General features: G+C 38.6%; 1 protein-coding gene across 1 annotated transcript; it reads right to left on the reverse strand.

The window, feature by feature from the left end:
• Positions 1-238: 238 nt before the first annotated feature.
• Positions 239-25,339, reverse strand: hyal4 (hyaluronidase 4). The gene is made up of 4 exons (XM_030732268.1): positions 25,257-25,339; positions 9,581-10,570; positions 5,229-5,318; positions 239-737 (listed from the first exon to the last, which is right to left on the reverse strand). The coding sequence occupies exons 2-4, from the start codon at positions 10,535-10,537 to the stop codon at positions 240-242; spliced, it is 1,545 nt and encodes a 514-aa protein (XP_030588128.1). The 5' UTR covers positions 10,538-10,570; positions 25,257-25,339; the 3' UTR covers position 239.
• Between the last annotated feature and the right edge of the window lie 1,057 nt (positions 25,340-26,396).

Raw genomic sequence — 26,396 nt, forward strand, 5'->3', positions numbered from 1 at the left:
TTTCAGGCCATCTTTTTGTGATGCTTTGTTGCACATTTATTAAATAGCACCAGCTAGTTCCTATTGGGGAAGTTATCTTTATGTTTGCCATGTTGCTTGTGCATAAAGTCACGTTAATGCTGATATCCTCTGATATATATATATATTTTTTTTAAATTAGAACACTATAGTGACTGCAGTGTTTAAATGTAACATCTGTCCATAGCTGCATTTAAACTGACTCTTTTTTAAAGCCATCTTCATACATCTATCTTTACTAGTGATAAATGCAACAGAAGCATCAACAAACTTAAATGATGACTGAAGCCAGTCAGCGGTGCAGCACTCTCTCCTGCCTCTGGCTGTTCACCCTGTTCATCCTCCCACTCCATCCTTTTCTTGTCTTGCTCATCCTCCTCCTCCCCCCACGGCCCATCGTCTTCTCTCACTTTGTTGATGCTGTCACAGTTTTCACCCTTATGGCCTTCATAGCAGTGGCAGCGAAACCTCTCTAGTAGTAGCTGCAGTTCGTGCTGAGAATGCCAGCCAGTTACAGTAAAGTCGCCATCGCCAGAGGGAATGATGCGGTAACTGTCAGCACTCAGGTGGAGGTAATGGCGGGCATGGGTGTCCCGGCGGATACAGCGGCCATTACTCTGGCACAGGAAATCACTGCAGATTTCTGCTGCCCGTGTCACATTGGTGATGTACTGACCAAGGCGGTGGCTCAGGAAGGACTTGACGAGGGTGCAGTTATGCTGTGAAAACAATGCGACAGTTGTAATCATTTTTATGATATGACATTCAAAATTTTTCAAAGATGACTTCATGTTTTTCAGTTTCTCCAGTGACAAAGCAACACAACAACATTTTGGGGGTTAGGTTGTTCTTTGAGATTTTGACTTAAGCCACACTTATTTATTACCTCTGCCAGAGAGGTTATGTTTTGGTAGCGTTTCTGTGTGCATGCGCATGCATGTCAGTCTGTCTGCCAGCAGAATAAACTCAGAAAGCTCCACAGACTTTACCAACACGGTCCGGAATCTTGCACTGAATCCAGATGTCATTGTGTCCTTTGATGTCATTTCACTTTTCCCTTGCATACCCACAACCGAGTGGAGACCGTCAGAAAATGACTACAGGAAGACAACGCCTTACAAAAGAGAACCAGCTTTACCCCAAATCAGATTTGTGCACTGTTAGACCTCTGTCTTACCACAACATATTTCAAATACAACAATGGTTTCTACAGACAAAAGCATGGCTACACCATGGGGACCCCAGTGTCCCCCATTGTAGCCAACCTTTATATGGAGGAAGTAGAACATAAAGGCCTTGGCTCCTTCAAAGGGATAACACCTAGTCACTGGTACAGATATGTGGATGACACCTAGGTCAAAATCAAAACCCAAGAAGTAGAAGCCTTCACTCGCCACATCAACTCAGTGGATAAATACATAAGATTTACCAGGGACGACACCAGGTTACTGTTCCTGGACTGTGCCGTGCTTATTGAGGAAGATGGAAGCAGGACAACATTGTCATCCCTTATGTGACAGGAGTTAAAGAAGCTGTCTATGTCCACTGTGAACCATCACCTTGAGGTGCCAGTTTGTTGTGATTTTAACTGATTTGAAATGAATTAAACAACCATCACTAAACAGAGGAGGTGGATTATGTCACCAACTTTCCCCCATCTACAATACTGTCCTGAGCTCTTTCCCCAGGTGCTTCAACCCCCATTCATACCTTTGTTCAGGTGACCTCAGCAGGTCACTTGATAGATCACACTTCACACCTTGGTGCATGTGATTATGCACATGAATAATAGTGGGCCACAACCACCTGCAGGGGATTACGCCCACTGGGATTTAAATACCTGGGTTTCTCCACCTTTTGGTTTGAGAACTGAAGAAGCTTTTTGGATGAGAGGTGAAATGTCTTCAAAAAGCAAAACACAGTCCAGTCGCCCCTTTTCAAACTCCAGAGACTAGAATTCGGCTTGGACCTCAAGGCCAACTTAATGATTTATTAGTAAGCAAAAAAAAAATTAACTTAAAACCTTATAATGTTGAAACTGTGATTGTTACAACATATAGAAAGTAACATATACAGTACAGATTTAAAAATCTTGTCACACTGATAACGAAGCCATACAGAGCTATTTAAAACTGTCTCTTACTGCCATTGTTTGTATTGACAACATACAGGCTGAAGGAAAATTACAAATTATCTTATGGCCTCTGACAGTGGAGTCATTTCTATATTTGTCCTGCTAGATCTCAGTGCACTAGAACACACCATTGGTATTAAAGGAACTGTGTCGCAGTTGTGTGAATCTGTATCTGATATAGTCCAATTTGTGCATCTCTCACACACAAAAGTTAGTCATTGAATTCCACAGGGATCTGTGCTGGGACCAATACTTTTTACATTATACATACTTTTCTTTGTTTATTTTATTAGAAAACACTGCAAATGTTTGCATTGCTGTGCAGATAATACCCAGCTTTATTTACTGATGAAGCCAGATGATACAAATCAGCTAGTTAAAGTACAGGAATGCTTTAAAGACCAGGATGACTTCTAATTTCCTACTTTAAATTCAGACAAAACTGAGATTATCGTACTCCGTCTTAAAAATCTTAGAAATATAGTGTCTAATCAGATGCTTTGTTTAGATGCCATTTCCTTGGCCTCCAGCAACACTGTGAGGAATCTTGCAGTCATCTTTGATCACGATATGTCCTTCAGTGTGCACATTAAACAAATATGTAGGACTGCTTTCATTCATTTGCACAAAATCACTAAAATTAGTAAGTCAGCATTTTCTCATTCCCATTCAATGCGCCATTGGGCCAGGGAATGGGTCCTGACTGTTTGCACTTATGCAGCAAATGAATGGTCAGAGCACCCATTCTTCTAGGAGTCACTGGATGGGTTGCTCTATGTCACTGATCCATAGAAATGAACAGAATTTCTAGGCATAGCCAAGTAGCGTAAGGCTTCCACATTGGTGAACTCAGAATCTCATCTCTGCTCTTTGTGGATGATCTGGTTCTGTTGGCTTCATCAGGTGGTGGCCTCTAGCTCACACTGGAGCGGTTCACAGCTGAGCGTGAAGCGGTGGTTATGGGTATCACCACTGAGACATCTGATCAAATGCACTTTGAATTACTGTAATAGTTTCCAAAAGCTTAGAAATTGCGCTTCACACCCAGTAAACGGTTATTACGGTAATTTTTGCAGGAAGTCCGGGGATAGCGGGCCCGTGGTAAATAAAGAGTTAAAGTCTGTGTTACAAAAATAGAATGCATTTGCCTCGAGAAGAAGACAGAGCTTGCTAACATTTGCCTAGCTCAGAACACTGTGGCAAGCAGGATTGAGGATTATCAACTGGGAGAAAAGTCAACGAACTTTGATTTTTTTTTTTTTTTTTTGGTTAGCCTTTAAGGAAAAGGTGCATTAGTGAGCCATCTATTTGCACACCCTTTGAAATGAAACTGCAACTTTTCCAGAGACACTTGTCACAAACGGAGCCCTGAACCACACATTTCCCAGCTCTGCAGGAGGTCATGGTTGGCAAAATGGATGTGCAAATGAAGCAGTATGCAGCAGTCTTCGCACCCCTCGCTGGTGAGTTCAACTACCGCTTTTGGCACTTTGCCGCTATCTAAAAATGACATGTTGCTATTCTCACTTTTTGGCTAAATGTAACTTTTATGTATTCTTTATTTTTCTGGGTAAAAACTCTCATTGACATTAATAATGTATTTTTTCAGACAGAGGGCCAAGAGGGCTGCAGAAGTTGCAACAACTATATCACAGTTCTATAAAGATAGTTGAAGTGCCCAAAAAGCGCTGGATTGATTATAATGTAGCTGCAATAACACAGTCATAAAGATACTTGCAAAACAGGTAATTTCTTCATTTTATACATGAGCCCTTCATGAATCCTGTTGACTACAGTCTATTTACCCATGTAAGCAAAGATATTACACATCATAAACAGATAAAAAAAAAAAAAGAAATTTTTGGTACAATAACGGCAGCTGGATAAGATCAAGTTTCCAGAGATTTGAACATCTGCAAAGAAAATGTTTGGATCCACCTACGTGATATTTTACGCATGTCTACCACTGCTCTGGAACAAGACCTTCCCTGTACTGAGATCAGATCTCAGTTTCACCCATAACATTAGCTATGGGAATTTAAAACATACAGAAGCTGTATAAGATACAACTCTGTGTATTTCTGATAACAGAGTTGTATCTCACGCAGCTTCTGTATATTTTAAATTTCCGCTGGAAATTCAGATGGCTTTTAGACTGAGTTGGATTCCTCTGAATGCTTACATTTGGTTTCTTCATGTTTGTTTGCTGTATGGAAATGAAAGTATGAATCTTTTATTGTTTAAAATAATGTCATCAGGGACTGCTGGCCCTTGTATACTTTCTCATTGTTAAATCTTGCTCCCCTTTGGAAAAAGTTTGTCATGAAACAGTTGTGACAGGCAGGATTAGGAACTAGATGCAGGACTTGGAAGACAGGGAAGGTACTTAAACTCAACTTTATTGCTGGAACTCACAGGGAAAAATAAAAAATAATGCAGAGTAGGAACCAGGAACTCATGACCTGGGGGGGGTGGGGGGGCAGGACACACCAGGTAATGAGGGAAGAAACAGGTGGGAAACACAGCAGAAACAAATCAGGAACAATGAGAGATGAAAAGTAAAACTCAGAAAAAAGCACACAAAATAAGAGATTTTCAAAATAAAATGGCAACACAAACAAATACAGAGGCTCATTCAAACTTGACACACAAACAAAAGGTAAACAAACACAAGAACAAAGATTGACTTCACACAGGAGACACTACAGGACAAAACACAGACTGAGACTAGGAGAGGATAACCATGCTTGAATATGAATCACATCTCAAACCCTAAAGTAATCACAAAACCATGGGTCCAAGACCCAGGAACCATGAATTCTAGAGGAGCATGTGCATACGCAGTCCCCCGTTGAGCTTCTGCAACTTTTGAGTGACAGATCATACTTTTGAAAATGTCAGACTGGGGCTTGTCCAAAGCCACACTGTGACCAAAGCAAATGAAGAAGCTTGAAAAGAGAACGTGGAGATAAGTTGCACAAATGTAAAAGTTCATCATTAATCTTCCACTAAAACAGCACATATGATCACTATGTACTGTAAATGCTTTGTTTATGTAGGGCAAAGGTTAACATACCCTGGATGAGGTCAAGTTTACATCTCCCCAGATGACGAATCCTGCAGCTCCCAGCGCAGCGCTCTCTCCTATGGTGTGGATCAAATCATTCTACAAGAAACACACAGGTGCACCCTCACATCACAGTGTCCGTCACCATCACTTACACACCACCATTTAAGGCAGGAGTCTTGAAGTGCTGATGAAGCAGTATATGAGTGAAATATTTTTAAGGAATGATTGTAACATGTTTGTATTGTATCATTTTTGTATTGGCTTATAGTTTCATTAACACCAGTACAATTCAATTCACTTCAGTTCAGTTCAAGGTGCTTTATTGACATGACAGTTTCTAAAAACAATATTTACAAAACATCAAAAATACAGTTTAGTAAAGTTAAAAAGTCATTCATTGTCTGTAGACTGTTGTAAGAGCCACTTTACAAGAAGACAGTTTAATTAAAGTTCTGGACAAATTTCATGATTTATTTCTACCTCTTGCATAAGAAAAGCATGATGTATAAAGATAAGTGTATGTGTATGTGGCTGGTTGTCAGTGTTGTTCCCTTTAATACAGCAAATGATGTCATGTCCAGCGGAGGGATGGAGAGCTGCAGCAGTCATGGGAGCCTACAGTTTTTCTACCATGTGACTTGTTTTTGATAATTCCAAAATAAACTTTTAAAAATTGATTTACATCTACTGTCATAAGCAGACTTAAATTACTAGGCAAGCAGCTCAAAAAAGTGGCTTGTAGAGACTAAGAAGGAGCAGCACTTCACTAGTAGAAAAACTGCTCAAACAATGATGCTGAACCTGCTGTCACTACATGGAACTGGGATTAAATTCACAGAGTGAAGTCTGACTGCCTGGACATAACTGAAAATAATGTCAATATAGATTTATAACTTTATACATGTTATGTTATTTTTGAAAATTGCAATGTATTACTGTATTATGATTAATGAATTATCTCCTAAATTTACTCCGCTCATAAAAATAACAATTAAATTACAATTGAATCTAAAGGCTTGTTTACTATTTTAAAAAGTTTACTATTAATAATAAATAATCATGTTGTGGCTGTGACTCAGGAGGTAGAGCAGGTCATCTACTAGTTGGAAGGTTGGTGGTTCGATCCCTGTCTGCTCCAGTCTGCATGCCAAAGTATCCTTGGTTAAGATACTGAACTCAGAGTTGCTCCCAATGTGTTGGAGTGTGAATGTGTGTGCAAGAAAGCATTTAGATGTAGAAAAACATGCTTGTGTGAATGTAAATGTGTTATATAAAGCACTTTGAGTGCTCGAGTAGAAAAGACTTATGGTTTTATTGTTTATTTTATCTCTTATTGTACGGTCTTTACCTTACAATATAACACGCCTTAAGGTGACTGTTTGTGATTTGGTACTATATAAATAAAACTGAATTGAACTGAATATATAAGAACTAGTCTATTTACCATCTTAGGCATTACAAAAAAGGGAAGAGAATTCTGGAGTTCTTTTTCTATTTTCTCTTCAGGACTTGGGAATTCAAATGCTGTATTTTCTTTAAAGTCAGTGTGAGATTTTAAAGTGAAGACAAATGATTGTGGTTTATAAGTGCCTGCCGTTTGCACATACAAACCATGTAAGCAAACTATGTAAGTTTTGACTATAAATGTGGAACTGATCTCTTTTAAAGCTTGGCAATGCACTGAAATTTACTTTCAGAACTTAGAAGTTTAACTGTGGATGAATACCACAGCAGCCATTACAAACTGAAGATTAAAGTTTCTCTAGGCTCTTCAATTATTTCTCTGAATTTTTATTTTTACCCCAATGTATCAAATCAGTCATATTAATGTTCATTTGAAACCTACAACTAATAATTTTCAAAGTCAAACGCATTCTCTCACCGTCTAACCCAGGTAACATTCAGTTATCTATCTCACTATGACTTTTATTTTGCTGTCACAAACCTTTAGAGCAATCTGCTGTCACCATCCTTAAGCTAGAGGAGTGGCAATATAGTAGTATAGACTTTGAAGCTGGTAGTCTTGCTGTGACATTAGCTCTGTTGTGAAAATATCTATAACTTAACAGAATTATAGCTCATAGTACAGTCTTATTTCAGTCTGCAAAAATTTCTGTATGTTTTTGGAACAAACAGATGCATTTTTTTGGCAATGGAGCAGTAATTTGCAGGACAGGTTTTGCCTTGAAGCTTCTGCACACATTACACCTGGATAGAACCAATTGCCCCCCCCTAATTATCCAGTATCTTTCTCTAAATTGCACCAGTGTGTCTCACACACCTGCATGCATCAGAGTCTCGTGGTTCTGTTGAACTAACAACTCACAATATCTGTTCCTTGCACGCAAAATCCATGGGTGCTGTTGCCGAAGGCTTAAGTCCGACTGTTGCAGCCTGCCTTCAACACACATCAATCCATCTTTATCTAAAAAGGGCCTTAATTCTCTGATCTTTGAATCTTTGTTTAATGCTTTCCCAGCTTTCATGAGATTCATATATTGACTGAAGCTTTGGCGTTGTGTCTTGATTGAGTATTTCTCTGCTCGAAACAGCTCCTCAGCGGTCAGCTCTCCCTTTCTCTTTGTTGCTGAATGTGTGTTGTCTGTAAATCTATTTAACCAGGCTGTTATTCTTAGTACAGTCTAGCACTGCCTCCATTGCCTCACTGTTTTCAGTGCTGAATTGTACTGTGACTTGTTCACTTAGTTCCAGTTCTTCCTCAGTGGAGTCATCCTACACTGACTGGTCATCATAGTCTGCCTCAGATTCAGTAGCCTCGTTGTAGCTCCACGGATCGCTCGGCGTTTTCTTTTCAATCGATCTGTTCCATTTTCTTTTTGTCTTTGCTGGCTAGATATTCTCAGCTCTGGCACCAAACAATGTTGCATCTAATCTATCTAGCCAACAATTAAATGGTCATAGCGTCTGTGGTAACAACATAGAACGTAGTGCATTCTGGGATATGAAATGTATCTTGGGTAATGTAGTTGTAATTTCTGTTGATACTGGGTTCAAATGGCAGTGTCAAATTAGCAACATACATTAATGACGAAATATTAACTACTGTAATAACTGCTCCCTTGTGCAAACTAAATCAAATATAATTTGAAACTAATAGTTACAACACCTCCACTGTGTTTCATAGATGAGCTTTTATGTTTTTGATCATGAGCAGATCCTTTCTTTTTCCAGACTTTAGCCTTTCCGTCACCCTGGTACAGGTTAATCTTTGTCTCATCAGTCCATAAAACTTTGTCCCAGAATTTCTGAGGCTTGCTTCTGTATGTCTTGCAAAATTCCAGCCTGGCCTTCCTATTCTTCTTGCTAATTAGTGGTTTGCATGTTCTGGTGAAGACTTTGTACTTTTGTTCATGATGTCAGCAATGTTTATAAATAAATGAAAGGCATTTTTCAGCCCTCTCTCCCAATGAGCTTCTGTCATTGTTGACACACTTCCTAATTTGAAGTGCAAATCTACTGAAACAAGGTGCCAACAGCAAGCACCAGCATTACAGTGCAACCCAGTGACAAAGCATAAATCAAATGTAAGCACAAAAGTGCTTTCCCTAAAAATTGCTTGGAAATCCCTGGAAACACTTTAGTTTAACAGTAATCAAGAGTACAATATTGTCACATAATAAAACTGAAAAATATATTCTATTTGGGGTGTGTATCTTGGGTCGAGCTTTTTAACCAGCTGCTTAAAACCCTGCGTTTCCACTATGCAACCACATTACTAATTCCCGTCCACCATTTACTCTTCTTGTCATATAGTGTACAACTAGCCATTGTGACTAGTGGGTGCTTCAGCAACTCTTGGTGGAGTCATTTGTTGACATTTTGATCATATATCACCAGCTGCTAGTATCTCCCTTTTCACAGCCTGGTTGTACTCGATGGTGTGCTTTTGCCTCAAGTGGTGAAACATGTTTGTTATTTCCACTTCTGGCAGGGCTAGTTTTCATGTACAGAACCAGTCAAAAGTTTGGACACACTTACCTATTCATATGAATTTTGACTGGTACTGTATAATTTGCAAAATTCTCCCCTTATTCAGTTGTTAGGACTGTTTCAGGAATTGCAGCATTTGACACCTCTGTGTTGGATTCACTTTTAAACCACCGAGTCAAAATGTTTTTTGCATTAACTTGCCCCCTGCTGGCCATAAGTGTAGAATGCACCCTCACACTTTCCAGACTCAGCCTTTCTCTATTTCTTTAATACATATATGTGAATATACTGGATATCCAGTATGGTTTATAGGTTTAAAAGTATTCCTATGCAATTGAAAGGAACTACTTTCTTAAGTTATGAAAATTATAACTAGAACACACAGTTTTGGTAAACTTTGTTCTTACTATAGTGAGGAAGGTGAGAGCCTCTTCCCGGTAGCTCAGCCTCAGGTACACGTAAGTGGGAAGGTCATACTCCTTTGAGGTCAGCGAGGCGACTCGGAGCGACTCTTGGATCCTGTGCTGGGTAAAGTGCAGGTTACTGATGCTGTTGCTGTGATGCTTCCTGATTGTCACAGAAGGATAGAGTGCCATACTACTATTCCACAGCCACACCAGCTCATCATTCCTCAGCCTCTCCAGCAGAGGGCAGAAGCCTGTGTAGTTCTGATCATGCAAGTTATAATTGTGGCAGTCAGGGTAGAGGTAGAAACCCCAGAGGGCATTGGGCCGAAGCCATGACCCCAGCTGAATGGTCCTCAGCATAAACATCTTGGCACTTTTCTCGAACCTCCGCCGCGCCAGCTCCTCCACCTGTGCGGCAGTCACATTGATATATGCCTTCATAGTCAGCTCCTTTGATTTGCGTCTATAGATATCCTTTTTGTGCCAGTTACGGCTCCACTGAGGCCGCCAGAACTCCCAGTCAATGACAGCCAGGCCACGAAAGTCCTCTGCAGGAATGAAGTGGTTGATGTCCTGGTAGGCTTTCAGCAGGTGCCGGTCCAAGCTGCAGTTCTGAGGCAGGCCACCATACATCGCGCTGCCATGCGAGGTGTAGTAGGGGTAGTAGCCTAACCGGTTGGCATAGAAAATTGTGACGTTCTGGCCTGTCCAATCAGCACGCGGACTCCCCTGGATGTGGAAGAGATGATCAAGGTTGGTGGTGATGTTGTACTTGATGGTACACAAGTCCAGTGGGGCATTCCAGGCAGCAATAAAGGGCTTTCGGCCAATCAGAGGCAGCTTGGCTGGTTTCTGACCAAAAGTTGAGTGAAAGAGCAGAATCAGCAAGGAGCAGGTGAGCGCAACAGGTACAGTGTTGTGGGAGGAGGATGCCCCACCCACTGGCATAACGGGCATACTTGAGTCCAGAAGGCGCAGCTGTCAATCACCCTGAAGGTTGAAACAGTGACAGGGAAAGAAAAAGAAAAAGAAATGAAAACCAAAAAACTCTTTTGGAGTTTTTCAGGGTTTTTAAAAAATGTGTATTTATTATTTTATTATTTCACATTTGTAACCTGCATTGAAAATTGTTGCATTATTTATCTAATGAATGTTGCCAAGTAAGCAACAGTAGCAAAATAGTAAGTAAGGCTCCAAAACAATAATGGGAACCACACAAGGATATTGAGATTTCTCTGTTGATTTTTCTCATATTTCAGGTGGCACCCCTATCATCATGTCTGATGCAGCATTTCACAATGCTGACAGATTTTTATATGTATAAAAAATTGTAGTGCATCTGGTAGGCTCTCTTGAACTTAATTTGCCCTGACTGTTTTTATATTATTTGACAAGTTTCTGGAAGTCACAGCTGCTCAACAGTTCCTCTGAATTTACCTCAAACTGGCTTTGCACAGCTTCTGCTCTGCAAATAATTGCCTGCTTTAACCACTTCTTTTTATCTTTGAGTAACTTTATGAGTGATTTTATGAGCACAGATATTTGCCATTTTTAAGTCTGCAAAAGCATCTTGTATTGTATTCAGTTCTGACAGTCTGCATTTCTGCATTATTCTACATGCATATGAATTTAACTGAAAACTAGTTTCAGAGGTACATTATGCAAAATCTGTTGTTAAATTTGGGTAAATTGGTGCACATTCATAGATAAGCCTCTATGATTATTTTTTTCCTTTGTTCTTTTGTTTCTTTTTGGTTTAATGAATTAGCCTCTGACACTAGACACACCAAACATCATCAGATAGTCAGATCAAAAAAATAATAATAATTTAACAATGTAACTGTGATGGTCCTGCATAAAGCATCTATCACAGAATGCACTGAGTACTTCTCCTTTAGGTGGTGCATAATTATGCATGTTAAACATTTGGCTGATGCTTCCAAAACTAAAAGGATGGCATGGAAAAGCTGAAAATTGTCATTTCCATGGCACTGGAGTCAGAGGTCATACAGACTAAGTCAGTTGACACCCAGGATTTGAAACAAGGACTTCTGCTAGACAGACTCCAGCTTTCTTGCCCACATGTAGTCATCCCCTGACCAGAGCTAAAGCCTCAGTCCATAATGACAGGCCTTCCTTCCAAATGTCTCAGCAGTATCGCAGTGTGCCAATTTTTTCAAGCAAACATCCAGTCACAGCGCAAACAGAGACAGCAGTCAGATGTCTGAATTCTAGATGTTCAAGACATTTTGCCTAAATTTCTTTAGTAAAGTAAATGCAATTTATTGCCCTTTTTTGTCATCTAGTGTCTAAGCACTTTATTGGCTAATTATTTACTAAAATACTAAAGGCAAAGTAGAGCTGATAACTGTAGTTACTGAATATGGTTTGACTTTTGAACTTTTTTAAAACTATTATCTTTGTAAAATATGTTGTACTTAAAAGCATTTGAAAAGCATTCTGTCCAGAAGCTTGAATATAAATTCATTTCATTTTATCACACATTATTTTTGCTTTATGTGTGAAAAATACAAAATACAGTGAAAGAGAGACAGAGCTTAAGAAAAACTAAAAATTAAATGTAGAGTGGTGTATAAACAGTGAGTGAAGAAGAAACACAGTGCACCATGGGATGCCCCCAGCAGCCTAAACCTACTGAAACATAACTAAAAGAGGGTTCAGGGTCACCTGACTCAGCCCTAACTACAAGCTTTATCAAAAGGGTATTTTTGAAGCCTAATCTTAAAAGTAGAGAGATATTCTGTTCTATACAGTGACATTCTATTTGGTGCTCAATTGAACTGTCAAATGTGAAAATATACGATTGTGGGTTTCGTATAAAATATTTGTTTATGCCATAGATGATGGCACTCAGAGTACCCTAGGCAATATTTATGCAAAGTTTCATCAAGATTGGTCCACTCGAAAAGGAGGAGATTACAGGATTTATGCTTACTGGATTTACTGGACAATTTCTTGAGAGTGTACTCATGGCAAAGCATACTCCCACAGAGTATGAAACTAGCCATCTTAAAGCATTGTCTTCATTGTGTTCATTATTGAATTAAAGGTTGTTAGTGTTACAATGCATTGTACAGTCAGAAACTGTTTTGCAAAGCCCTCTTTTTGAAGCCTCAAGATGAGTGTTTCAGCTGTGGCTTAGCTCTTAGCTATTTGAAACCAGATGTCATGAGAGCGATGGCTCTGGCTATGAGTCTGAGTGACGTTGCATGTTCATTACTGCCAGCGGTAAGGCATACCCAGTTTTATCTTGGACATTAATGGGGAGCATTATTTACAAAATTAACATCATGTTGTATTTAGTAAGACTTGAAACCAGCAACTGAGACCATAAATGCTTCAGGAAAGTATTTACTGTGGGCATGGTTCACAGGAGTTTTTTGCATAGACTTCTATAAAATCCAAGTTGTGCCCTGCCTAGATCAATAGAGAAAATGCATGTTTAGGGGGACCGGCTGAGTTAGAAGTTGCCTCAGAAGACATATCATTAGTCATTTTAAATGGTCTAGTTCTTATATAGCTTTTTTCATAACTTTTCTACTCTAATTGAGCACTCAAAGCACTTTATACAACATGTTTGCATTCACCCAGTTGTACAAGCACTTCCATGTATATCTAAGTGCTTTCTGTCTAACATTTACACACATTCACAGTCCGACACGATATATCATATAGCAGATGAACACAGTGATATTTGAGAAGTAAAATGAAGTTTATAGGATTTACATGGGAGCTCATTTGAGAGTTGTTTGAAGCTCCCATGTTGCCACTCTTCAGAAAAGATGCAAAGAGGAGAAACAGTTGCAATTGGCCACCTTAACCCTTTCTCATAATTGGATTCACCTGTGTATGTAGGTCAAGGGTCAATGAGCTTACAAAACAAATTTTGTGTTCCAATAATTAGTGCTAAAGGTATTCAAATCAATAAAACGACAAGGGTGCCCAAACTTATGCACCTGCCTAATTTTGTTTAAATAATTATTGCACACTTTCTGTAAATCCCATAAACTTCATTTCACTTCTCAAATATCACTGTGTTCGTCTGCTATATGATAGATTTAACTGAAATTGCTGATCCGAACAACCAATGATTTATAAAGGAAAATCATGAAAATTATCAGTGGTGCCCAAACTTTTGCATACCACTGTAGATGACCTGCTCTACCTCCTGAGCCACAGCCACCCCAATACGGCTACCTTTTTGAAGTATTATCAAAATTAATTTAAATTTCAGCTGTCACTGCAACATAAAAAATGCATATATAGAATCTGTAAAATCAGATTAAAGTTTGCTGACTTTAATTATGACTGATAAATAGTGATTAAATCTGCTGATTATTTTTCCACCAATCACCAAGTTAGCATGTTAAAGCATTAGCGTGGCAGAGACTACTATCTGAGGATAAAGTAACACTAGGCTGCCTTGACAAGCAGGAAAAAAGAGCAAGAAAGAAAAAGAAAAAGGGGAGAAATAGGAGAAAAGAAAAGAAGAGAACTGAGCACAAGTAGAAAAATACAGTGGTTCACCAACTGTTGCACCTGTGGAAATAAAAAGCACACAAAAAACAAATACCACCTTAAAAAAGTTTTAAGTTGGGGCTTTTAGTAATTTTGAAGGTGATAAACATAGCTGTGTCCAGAAGGATTGATCTGGGTAGACTGAACAATCTTGCTCCCATTTTGTGGTTGGGAGGAATATCAAATCATCAGTTTTTAACAATAACATATTTTTGACAACAATTTAGGGGTACAGATATTTAGAAATTCTGTTACCATAAAGACATTTCTAAGTGGAATTGATTGAGATTCAGTCTTGCCTGCATGAAACACTGCAATTGCTGATATTTTCGAAATGTACTGTTACTGATTCCCAATTTTAAAATAGGTTCTTGAAATGAAATAAAGGCTCTATATTGAATAACATGTTTTAGAATTTTTTTTTTTTTGTCCTTTTCTCTTGCCATGCTGAAAAATTCTGACATATATCTGGATTGTTCCAACTGGGTGTTAGCTTACATGGGATAAGTGAAGACTTAGTTATTTTTAAAAACTCCCACCTGGCTCTCAGAGAGGTGTTATGTTAAGGCTTTTAAAGCAGTTTCTGAAACAAGGTATTGTTTTTAAGGAGTAGGATTGTAAAGCCCTATGTCCAACCTCCAGCCTGGAGGACCTTATGTGGCCTTATATACCAAAAAGGACAAAGAAGGCCAAGTAAGTAAGTAAAGTTTTAAAGCAATTATGATGTTTAATACTGGAGCTAATGGAAGGCAGATCAGAGATTTTTACTTCTCCACAGAGTGCTTGTTCTGGGTCCTGGGCTGTCTAAAAAGCTTAATTTGATCCATTTTGAAACATGCTGCAATCTATTGGCTAAGAAGTAGTGATCACCATTGTGTTTTGGCTTTTTGTAGTTTTTAAACTTATTCATAATGGTTTTTGTGTCCATAAAAGAAAAGTTTTCCAATGTGTCCTCATCCTCTACCATTTTTAATAGAGGAATATATATCTAATGTTGCCTGACTGTGGTGGGGTGATGGAGGTGTTCCAAAAATTACAATTCATAGACAGAACTGTTGATTTATTCCAGTTGATGGAGTAATCGGATACAGATAAGAACATATCTATAAGTGTGATTGACTTCAGAAGAGAGGTTTGTCAGTAATACATCAAAGTAATACATCATCAACATGTAAGCTTATCTTATTGTTTTTATTTTTACTTTGAATTCCTTTAAAATTTACATTTTGTTGGATTGTTGCTGCAAGTGGCTCGATGAAGATTTCAAAAATTGAGGGGGAAAGCTGGCAGCCCTGCCTGGGCCCCTCTACAGACTGAAGCTTTGGGAAGTAAGATTATTTGTCCCAGCACATGCATTTGGAGAGCTGTATAGTGTTTTGATCCAGTTTATTAAGGTTGAACCAAATCTAAATTTGTGTAGAACTGCTAGCAGAACTTTCCAGTTTACCTGGTCAAATGCCTTCTCTGCATCCAAAGAAACAACTGTGGTTTCTAACTTGTTAATGGAGCAGTAGTCTATTACATTTATTAGTCTGTGTATATTGTTGGCTGAGTGTCTATTCTTGATAAAAACATGTTTAGTCAGGATGTATTATGAACAGAGTGACTTTTTCTAATCTTCTGGCCAGGGCTTTGGAAATTAGGTCTACTTTATGACTGTGATTGGACAGTAACTGGACGTTAATGTAGGGTCTTCACCTAGTTTAAGAAGCAGACAAATGTTGGCAGAGTTAATGTGTGGAGATATTGTATAATCTTTCTGAATTTGAGTCACCATTCTGAAAAAAGTGGGTGCTAGTGTAGGCCAGATGTCTTTATAAAACTCTGCTGGAAACCCATCTGCTGGAAACCCATCTGGCTTTATTATTTGGAAGTATAATACTATGGCCTGACTGAGAGCCTACACAGACATATTTGGAAGATGCTTTGGGACTTCATGGAATTCAGATATTGAAAGTGGTGAATTCAGAGCCACAATCTGTCAGTTGTTTAATTTTGGCAGTTCTTTAATGGCAGCATCACTTGGACTTTTATGAAGTACAAAGCTTCATAAAAGTCTTATTGTGGATTATGAGTAATATTCCCATCTGAGTCTTTAATATAATAAATAGTGTTTTCTTCTTTATTTAGTTTTAACTGGTTAGCAAGGAATTTTCCAAATGTAATATTCAAATTTCTCCAAATACACATTTTGCACTAGAAATTGTGTCCTGTCAATTATTTAATTCCAGTTTCAGTTTTCTCAGGTTTTCAAATTATATGTTCTTGAGGTGTGTTTTCCTTATGTGAGCAGTAAAATATCCTCAAGTGTAGCACTAACAGGCTGAAAAACTCATTTGTCCCTCACACCATCAGATTGCACAACTCCTCGTTTTTTGGGGGGTGGCAGGAGGACAGAGGGGGGGAAGGAGCAGCAGCCTGAGCCTGACCACAACACAACATAACACAAAGAAATACTGGAAAATGTGCAAAAACAAGGTGCAATACCACATCTGCAAGACATTTTATTTCTCCCTTCTGCCTTCTTGTTCTTCTATTATTTATTTATTTATTCATGTTTGTTTATTTGTGACTTCAGCTGTGTTCATGTGCCTATTTTATCTGTAAAAGGTGCTACTGGAACTTGAAATCTTCTGTCAGGGAAATTAATAAAGTGTTCCAAGTGTAATCTAATCTAATTATTTTGCCCCACATTACTTTAAATTACTTTATTTAAAGCCACTTTAACTTAATAACATTAAATTAAAGCGGCTTCTATTTTATTTTACATCTTTTTATATTTCATTTTTTCTTGTTGCTACATAATAAACTTGCCTTGTCTCTACTCACCTTTTAATTTCCAGTACATAACCCTCACATTTGCATGCTGAACCCTGTCTGTAAATGAATGCTAAACCATTGGACCACTCCTCTCACTAAACTTAAGAGATTATTTTCACACAAACATCAAGTTTAGTCACTAAAGCTTAGAATGATGCTAAATTAATGTCTACTAACTTTAAAAGTAAACAAGGCATTTTTTGTTTTTCAGTCATCTTGTACCAGCTTAAACTGTTAATAAAACACAGACTTTTCTTTGTTCCTTCCTGTACTGAAAATACAACCTGAAGCTAGCAGAAGTGAATGATATGTAGTACAAAAATGGTCTGTAGCATAAAACTGTAACTCTGTTTCAGCTTTAATCAGAACGTGTTCTTGAGATGCAATGATATGATGTTTACACTTTGTTCTCACTGTTATATGGGAGGGGTTTTATTTTGTTAATTTGTTTTGTTTTCCTTCAGTTATGTTGGTTTGGAATCAAAGTATTTCCATTTCTTTGTGCTCCTGCCAGTTTCTCTCTCTAAGCTTGGAATTAATTTAACTGCTGCACTTACTGACAGCAGATCAGTTTTCAAAGCACACTATATTGTAGCATTACAGTAAATGCATGGATGAATGGCTTTTAGTTGGAATGGAAATTATTTCCATCTGAAGCCTGGCACAGAGCAGAGCAGACATGATTTGACCAGAGGAAAGTTAGTGATTATTCTCTTTGTTGGTTTCTGGTTTGAGCTTAAAGTTCTCTGAGCTTTATGGTGGCTAATGAACATGAAGATGTGACAGAGTTCTTTACTGCTACACCTGTCTGTGGATACTATCAAAGATTAAATCATTATAAAAAGTATGAATATTTATGCATTAATTCTTAGATTGTCCTATCATGACATGATCTGAACAATGACTACATGCAACTGATGTTACTTCCTCCAAACCAGCAACATGTTTATTAGATCCCATTCCTACTAGACTGTTCAAAGATGTCTTTCCAATTATTGATGTTCCAACCTTAAAAATGATCAATCTGTCTTTATTAGTTGGCTATGTACCACAGACCTTCAAGGTGGCTGTAATTAAACCTCTACTTAAAAAGCCATCACTGACCCAGCTGTCTTAGCTAATTATAGGCCAATCTCCAACCTTCCTTTTCTCTCAAAGACTCTTGAAAGAGTAGTTGTAAAACAGCTAACTGATCATCTGCAGAGGAACGGTTTATTTGAAGAGTTTCAGTCAGGTTTCAGAATTCATCACAGTACAGAAACAGCATTAGTGAAGGTTACAAATGATCTTCTTACAGCCTCTGACAGTGGACTCATCTCTGTTCTTGTCCTGTTGGACCTCAGTGCAGCTTTGATACTGTTGACCATAATATTTTATTACAGAGATTAGAGCATACTATAGGTATTAAAGGTACTGCAGTGCAGTGGTTTGTATCATATTTATCTAATAGACTCCAATTTGTTCATGTAAATGGGGAGTCTTCTTCAGACAGTAAGGTTAATTATGGAGTTCCACAGGGTTCTGTGCTAGGACCAATTCTATTTACATTATACATGCTTCCCTTAGGCAGTATTATTAGAAAGCACTGCATCAATTTTCATTGTTATGCAGATGATACTCAGCTTTACCTATCAATGAAGCCAGATGACACACATCAATTAGTTGAACTGCAGGAATGTCTTAAAGACATTAAGACCTGGATGACCTCTAATTTCCTGCTTCTAAATTCAGATAAAACTGAAATTCTTGTTCTCGGCCCCACAAATCTTAGAAACATGGTGTCTAACCAGATACTTACTCTGGATGGCATTACTTTGGCCTCCAGTAACACTGTGAGAAATATTGGAGTCTTTTTTGACCAGGATATGTCCTTCAATGGACATATTAAACAAATATGTAGGACTGCTTTTTTGCATTTGCGCAATATTTCTAAAATTAGAAACATCCTTTCTCAGAGTGATGCTGAAAAGCTCATTCATGCATTTATTACTTCTAGGGTGGACTACTGTAATTCATTATTATCAGGCTGTCCTAAAAGCTCCCTGAAAAGCCTTCAGCTGATCCAAAATGCTGCAGCTAGAGTACTGACAGGGACTAGAAAGAGAGAGCATATTTCTCCCATATTGGCTTCTCTTCATTGGCTCCCTGTTAAATCCAAAACAGAATTTAAAATCCTTCTCCTCACCTACAAGGTCTTGAATAATCAGGCCCCATCTTATCTCAAAGACCTCATAGTACCATATCACCCCAACAGAGCACTTCGCTCTCAGACTGCTGGCTTACTTGTGGTTCCTAGGATACTTAAGAGTAGAATGGGAGGCAGAGCCTTCAGCTTTCAGGCGCCTCTTCTGTGGAACCAGCTCTTGGATTCGGGAGACAGACACCCTCTCTATTTTTAAGATTAGGCTTAAAACTTTCTTTTTTGATCAAGCTTATAGTTAGGGCTGGATCAGGTGACCCTGAACCTTAGTTCAGGGTCACCTGATCCAGCCCTAACTATAGTTATGCTGCTATAGGCCTAGGCTGCTTGGGGGTTCACATAATGCACTGCTTCTCATTCACCTTATTTACTTTGTTTATACTCCACTCTGCATTTAATCATTAATTGTCATTAATCTCTGGCTCTCTTCCACAGCATGTCTTTTCTCTCCCCTCAGCCCAACCGGTCGCGGCAGATGACTGCCCCTCCCTGAGCCTGGTTCTGCTGGAGGTTTCTTCCTGTTAAAAGGAGTTTTTCCTTCCCACTGTAGCCAAGTGCTGCTCATAGGGGGTCGTTTTTGACTGTTGGGTTTTCTCTGTATTATTGTAGGGTCTTTACCCACAATACAAAGCGCCTTGAGGCGACTGTTTGTTGTGATTTGGCGCTATATAAATAAAATTGAATTGAATTGAATTGAATTGAATTGAATTGAATTGAATTGAATTGAATTGAATTGAATTGAATTGAATTGAATTGAATGCTTTCTGCAAAATTATATACAATCTGCATAACTGGTAATATGTCATGTTGGTGCACTGTACAAACCAATACTGCATATTACTTAATTTAATTAGTGTAACATTTTTACACTTAAAAATATTGAGTTTATTTGAATGCCCTCAAATTGGTTATAACAAAACAGGAGTAATAAGTGAGTGATATTTTCAATTACATCTGAAATACTACATAAATCGAGTAAATGTAACTAAAAATACTATGTGAACTAGGTTGAAAACCCGAGTAGAAGGTAATAAGTAGGAAAATAAGTAAATATTATTCAAAACATCTGTTGGACATAACTGCACATTTACCTATGACTTACTAAAAATAAGGTGTTGTAACAACTGATTTCCTTTTTTTCTTGGGCCTTTTCACGGCTTTATTTGATAGTTTTTGCAGTGGAGTGAGACAGGAAAGCGGGAGGAGGGAGACGGGGAAGACACGGGTAAATGGCAACAGGTCAGGAGTTGAACCTGTGCCATCCACACCGCCATGCAGCACACATGGTCATCTGCTCAAGCCCAGAGTTAGTTACATTTACTCATTTTATGCAGTATTTCTGCTTAGGTAGTTCATTCAGATGTAACTGAAAATATCACTCACATTTACTTGTTACTCCTGTTTTGTTATAACCAATTTGAGGGCATTCAAATAATCTCAGTATTTTTATGTGTAAACATGTTACATTAATTAAATTAAGTAACATACAGTATTGCTTTTTTTAGTGAGGTGGTGTTTTTTAAACCAAAAATAATTCTGTTTAGATGAGAGGGTCAAGTACTAAGTTACCAACGAACCCAAGCCAGGTTTGAAAGCTACATCCAGAAACTGCAATGCACAGTCACAGACACCTGCTAATTATGTTTATTTCTGCTGTAAAGTTTGGCATTTTAACATGGAAATCTATGTAGTTTAACTTGCTCCAGGAGCCAATCTCAAGTGGCCATTGTTGGAACTTCTGTGTTAACTACATTTTTTTTAACCTGGAGGTCGCAGTGCATGTTTTTCAATATGTGTTGCACTTAATCAGCCATCAAACACCATCAAGTTTGCAAGTAATGATAATTTTCATTACCGGTTTGATGAAATCACATACATTGTGACCCTGAGTTCATTTGGCTATCTTTTGGACAAAACAAAACTGCATCTGATCACAGTCTGGGTTCACCACTGATGGTAAGCTGAGCTAAGGTTTCATGTGCTGCACTAACTGGCCCTTAATCATGAAGAAGAAACCTACAATTAAACATGTTTAAAGTCTGGATTTGTGTCAAAATGAATTAGTTATCCAGAGTAGCTCAGCTCTGCAAGCCAGTCTGGCATTGATTAAGATAAGAGTTTACTGATGTCTGTGGTTCTTGTGGACTGGCTCCACTCATTAAACAGATACTGTGTAAGAAAGACAGAGAATGTATAATTTTCAGTGACTGTCAGAAAATTAGACTGAATTTGAACCACAGTTGCCAGTGCCTGAAATTTTGGGATCTTCGAGAGGAATGTTGGCATACCATCATTTAGTTCTCTGTAACTCAGATGATAACAAATCAGTTTACACTCTTATCTGTAAGTTTATACAAATATTGGAAGCAAAATTTTGCTATAAAGCCTCCACATCCCTCATGGAAACTCATTTCACGCCGGTTACTCTCTGTAATTGAGGGAATTCCATCCTTGAAGACCTCAGAAGTAAATACAACTGTCAGTGTGAGGGAGGTGATTCTAAGTGGATGGAAAGAGGACAATGTTCTGAAAACATTCAGAGATGACAGGAAAGGGAGACTCATATCCTGGGTTTGATGTTTGGGAATTGAACCAAACTTGCTGGCTTGCAAATTCAAACTTCCTAAACGACCATAAACATTGTAAAAATGAGAAATAATAACTGAATTAGTAACTGAATTGAAATGATCGGCAGTATTAATTTGACCTTGACTCTGCATGCCATACGAATGAACTCACTTGAGTGTGATTTTTGGTTGTAATCTTTGGAAAAGGTAGAGAAAAGAGGGGTAACATTTTTTTTTTTTTAAAAGTATTTTACTAGAATCTGGTTTGCTGTTAGGATATGATATCAAATAATCAATCAGCCAGTCACACCCAAATCTGGGTGAGTGCTCTCATTCAGGATTGTTTGAACTTCACCTTTGCACTAGGGGTTACTGTGGTCAACCTGAAATAAAGCAAATGATGGAGGGCTGCCCTCACTATTTTTAGAAGCTAGGGAATCTTAGCCACTCCCCAAATTTGTCTGTCATATTCTGTATGCATTTGCTGCTCTCCCCTCCTCCAATGAATGATTTACTGTTAGCTGGGTGCCTTAACTAAACTATTATATGAAAATTAAATGAAGACCATTAACACCAAAAGCAAGAAGATAGCAAGTCTCTCTGGTTAGATATTAGGTAACAGGGCGCAGACCACTACCAATGGAGGGAGGTGTATGGCATGCAGGTGCTGTGAAGTCTACAACATCTAAACCTTAGTAAGTGGCAGACTAGCTTACAACCCACCAAAAAATGAGAAGCTGGCTTTACAATTTACAAGCCTTTGTCCACAATGTAGAAAGTGAACATCTCAATGCTAAGAGTGTTAATGGGTGCTAAAGGTGCTAAATGTGAAGTAAAACCAAACTAGCAAAATACTGTAAATGTCTACTGTCCATGTACATGTAATTCACTTAAAGGGTAAAAGCTCTAGGATTTCAACTGATCTTATATTAAAATAAATAAATCTTTAGGTCAAACAGGGTTCAAAAAATACAACAAAGACGTGACAAAAAATTAAAGGCATTAATAATTGTGATCGATCATTAATAGGATCTCTCAGAACAGATGTATCCTTCCAACTCGGAACAAGCCTGATGTGGGATGCATTTAACAAGCCCAGTTGACTGTGGCCCCTCCACACATTGTGCCAGACTCAGCGAATGTGCTGCCAACATCATGAGGTCATCACAAGACCCCACAGGTCCTTTGTCCATGCTTTGCCATGCCATGGCAAGTGATTTTACATTTAATACCAACATCATTAATTCATTATTATCAGGCTGTCCTAAAAGCTCCCTGAAAAGCCTTCAGCTGATCCAAAATGCTGCAGCTAGAGTACTGACAGGGACTAGAAAGAGAGAGCAGATTTCTCCCAGATTGGCTTCTTTTTATTGGCTCCCTGTTAAATCCAGAATTAAATTTAAAATACTTTTTCTTTCATACAAGACCCTGAATAATCTTAAAGACCTCATTGTACCATATCACCCCAATATAGCCTTTCGCTCTCAGACTGCTGGTTTACTTGTGGTTCCTGGGATACTTAAGAGTAGAATGGGAGGCAGAGCCTTCAGCTTTTAGGTTCAGCTTTCGATCAAGCTTATAGTTAGGGCTGGATCAGGTGACCCTGAACCATTCCTTAGTAATACTGCAATAATACTGCATTCACCACCTTTCACTCTCTATGTGTTTATACTCCATTCTGCATTAGTTATTATTAATCTCTGGCTCACTTATAGAGCACAGTCTTTTGTCGTGTCTCCCTCCCCTCACCCCCAGCCGGTCGTGGAAGATGACTGCCCCTCCCTGAACCTTGAGGTTTCTTCCTGTTTTCCTTCCTACTGTCACCAAGCGCTGGGTCCTTTTGGCCTTTTTCTCTGTAATTATTGTATGGTTTTTAACTTTACAATATAAAGCACTTTGAAGCAACTGTTTGTTGTGCTGTGGTGTTATATAAATTAAATAGATTTGAATTGAATTGAATATTCCATTTTGGGGAGTCACATAATGCTGTCTTGTCAGATGCCATATGCATCTCACCACTACACACTGTAGTTTGGGCATCAAATAATTACGTGTTACTTTCCTGTTGAAATATTTCCTACAGTATTGTCCTACAGTTTATTATCTTTATACAGTGAAAGCAGCAAATGTACTATAACTTTCCAGAAAGAGCTTTGTTGTCAGCCTAATGGCTGAATGGTACTGTAATATGTTTGTACATCTTATTCAGTATTCTAACATTTTCTCAAACTGACAGTGGCCTTTACACATAGAAAGGTTGCAGCTTGTCACCACCATCATCTCTTCAAGCACTCAGTAACATGACTCTGCATCAGAATTTTCCTTGAGACACACACAAAGTGTTAACCAGAGCAAAGAGAGAAGCATTTTAACAAAAATGACTGCTAATCAAATGTGGTCCTGATTCATGTTTGTCACTTGACAGCCTGAAAACAGAAGCTGGAAAACACTGACCATCAATGCTGAAATCCACAGAATATAACAGAACCAATTGGTTTATATTCTGTGTGGAAATCTTTCCATTTGGCAGAGTCAGAGCACCGAACACCAGAAATCACTCTGCCAGGATGAAAGTGACTGGTGATTTGGGGTTTGGGGTTGATTTGTCAGATGGAGAAAACAGATGGATGACCTCTGAGGAAGAGTGAGAGGAGAGAGAAAATACTACAGAGGAGGCAGATTTTCTTTGGTTTCATCTCAATGTGAGCTCCACACAGCAACCTCATAATGAAGAGAGAACTGTTTTTTCAAGAAAGAAGATGGAGACGATGGTGTAATGAGCAGAGAAAATTTGTTAGAAAACATTTAAATTTTTGTTGGCAGACATTTTTAGTGAGGATGTTCAGATATGCGTGTCTACATGCAATGCCATGAGAAGATTTTTTGCCCCCTTCCTAATTTCTTAGTTTTTTTGCATATTTGTCGCGCTTAAATGTTCCAGATCATCAAACAAATCTCAATATTAGACAAAGTTAACCTAAGTAAATACAAAATGCAGCATTTAAATGAGGATTTCATTTATTAAGGGAAAAAACTGTCCAAACCTATCTGGCCTTGTGTGAAAAAAAAAGCTTTCAGTGACGATCCTTGAAAACCGTGACCTCCGTCGTTGTCAGGTGCTCTTGCTGTGACTCACTGAGTCCAAGCATCCGCTAAATGCCTGTGATGCTACTTAAATGAAACCTTTTTGCTGTCTCTGTCACAGCTGATGCACAACTTGTGCCTGTTGAAAACTCCATTCTGAGGCTCAAGAAATTTGCTGCTATGCATCTGATTTCTCAATGGGGAAAAACTTTGAGTTTTTTTTTTTTTTTACATTGAGCCAACATTCCTTGCATGAGCAGGCACTCCTATGCTCCTCCTCCCCTTCCTGCATCACCCAGAGCACTCACCCAAGGGTTGCCACTTCCCTCAGGGTTTAAAAATACTTTTATCTTCCCCTTTGTGCAGCAAAACAAAAGCTTCCGAAAAGCCAGACTCTTTCAGCCTTGAAAAAATAAAAGCTCTTAACATTTAGCTGGTGAAAACAGTAACACTATGTAGAGCTCACCTGTAGATGCTGGCGTCTCCTCTTCAGGGGTCAAAGCAGGAGTCATGATCGCTCTCTGTGCTGTACGCCTGCATTCATTCCCTCTTTCAGTCTGAAATACAAGCCAGCCGTCTGCACTTATATACAGCCCAGAGAGGAGAAAATAGGGAGGAGAAAGTGTGACCACCGCAACACAGTGATTAGAGAGCAGAGAGGGAAGGAGGGAGGAGAGAAGAGAGGCACAGAAACAATGGAGACAGAGAGGTTTTAAATCCGTGAGCTTGTTGAGCTCATCTGAGGTCGGATCCTCCCTGGAAGGAAAAAAAATATATCGCCACCACTTCAGTCAGTCTGGAACACAGATGTAAACAAACATGTTTGTTTGTCTTCAATTTCTGACCAGATCAGAGCTCACTTTTTTGAAACTGGTCTTATTCACATTAGGTTTAGGTAGGTCTTCTCTTGCTCTTTGGCTCGAATGTGCATTTGGCTTACACACTGGTCTATCTTGCAGCTTCTGGGTTTGAAAAGTGAAGACAAGGTGGAACTAACCTAAACCTGCATTCTTTTTAATGGCCATCAGGAGGTAATTTCAGTGTCTGCAAAAAGTCTTCCAGTTGGAAATGTTTATGGGGTTTTTTTGTTTTTTGTCTGAACATGAACAGCAAGTTTGTTATATTGTCCAAGGATGTGCAGCCTACTTGATGTCAGCCTCTGAACTCCATTTCATAGTGTAATGTTGTTAATATCAACATCTCCTCTACTGCATCACCAGCAACAAGCTCATTTATATATCTCAGAGTGACAGCCTCGGTTGAACTAAAAGCTTCTCGTTGCCATTTTAGAGCTTTAACGTCAGCATTATTCTTCTCCTAAATTGCCCTCACCAAAAAACAGTTGCCTAGTTATAAATGAGGTGGCTGTGGCTCACATGGTAGAGCAGGTTGGCTAACAATTAGAAGGTTGGTGGATTGATCCCTGGATCCTCCTGTCCATGTGCCATTTACCAGATTTCATTTATAGAACTATATCAGTCACATTTTTGCATGAAAACATGTCCCGTATCAATAACTACGTTTGACATTTGTAACAAACTAAACCACTTGAAAATATGTTGAAAAATGAGGAAGTTAAAATGGTTTTTAATTTAGATAACTATTC

This window comes from Archocentrus centrarchus, chromosome 6 (assembly GCF_007364275.1).
Source record: "Archocentrus centrarchus isolate MPI-CPG fArcCen1 chromosome 6, fArcCen1, whole genome shotgun sequence".
Classification (NCBI taxonomy): domain Eukaryota; kingdom Metazoa; phylum Chordata; class Actinopteri; order Cichliformes; family Cichlidae; genus Archocentrus; species Archocentrus centrarchus.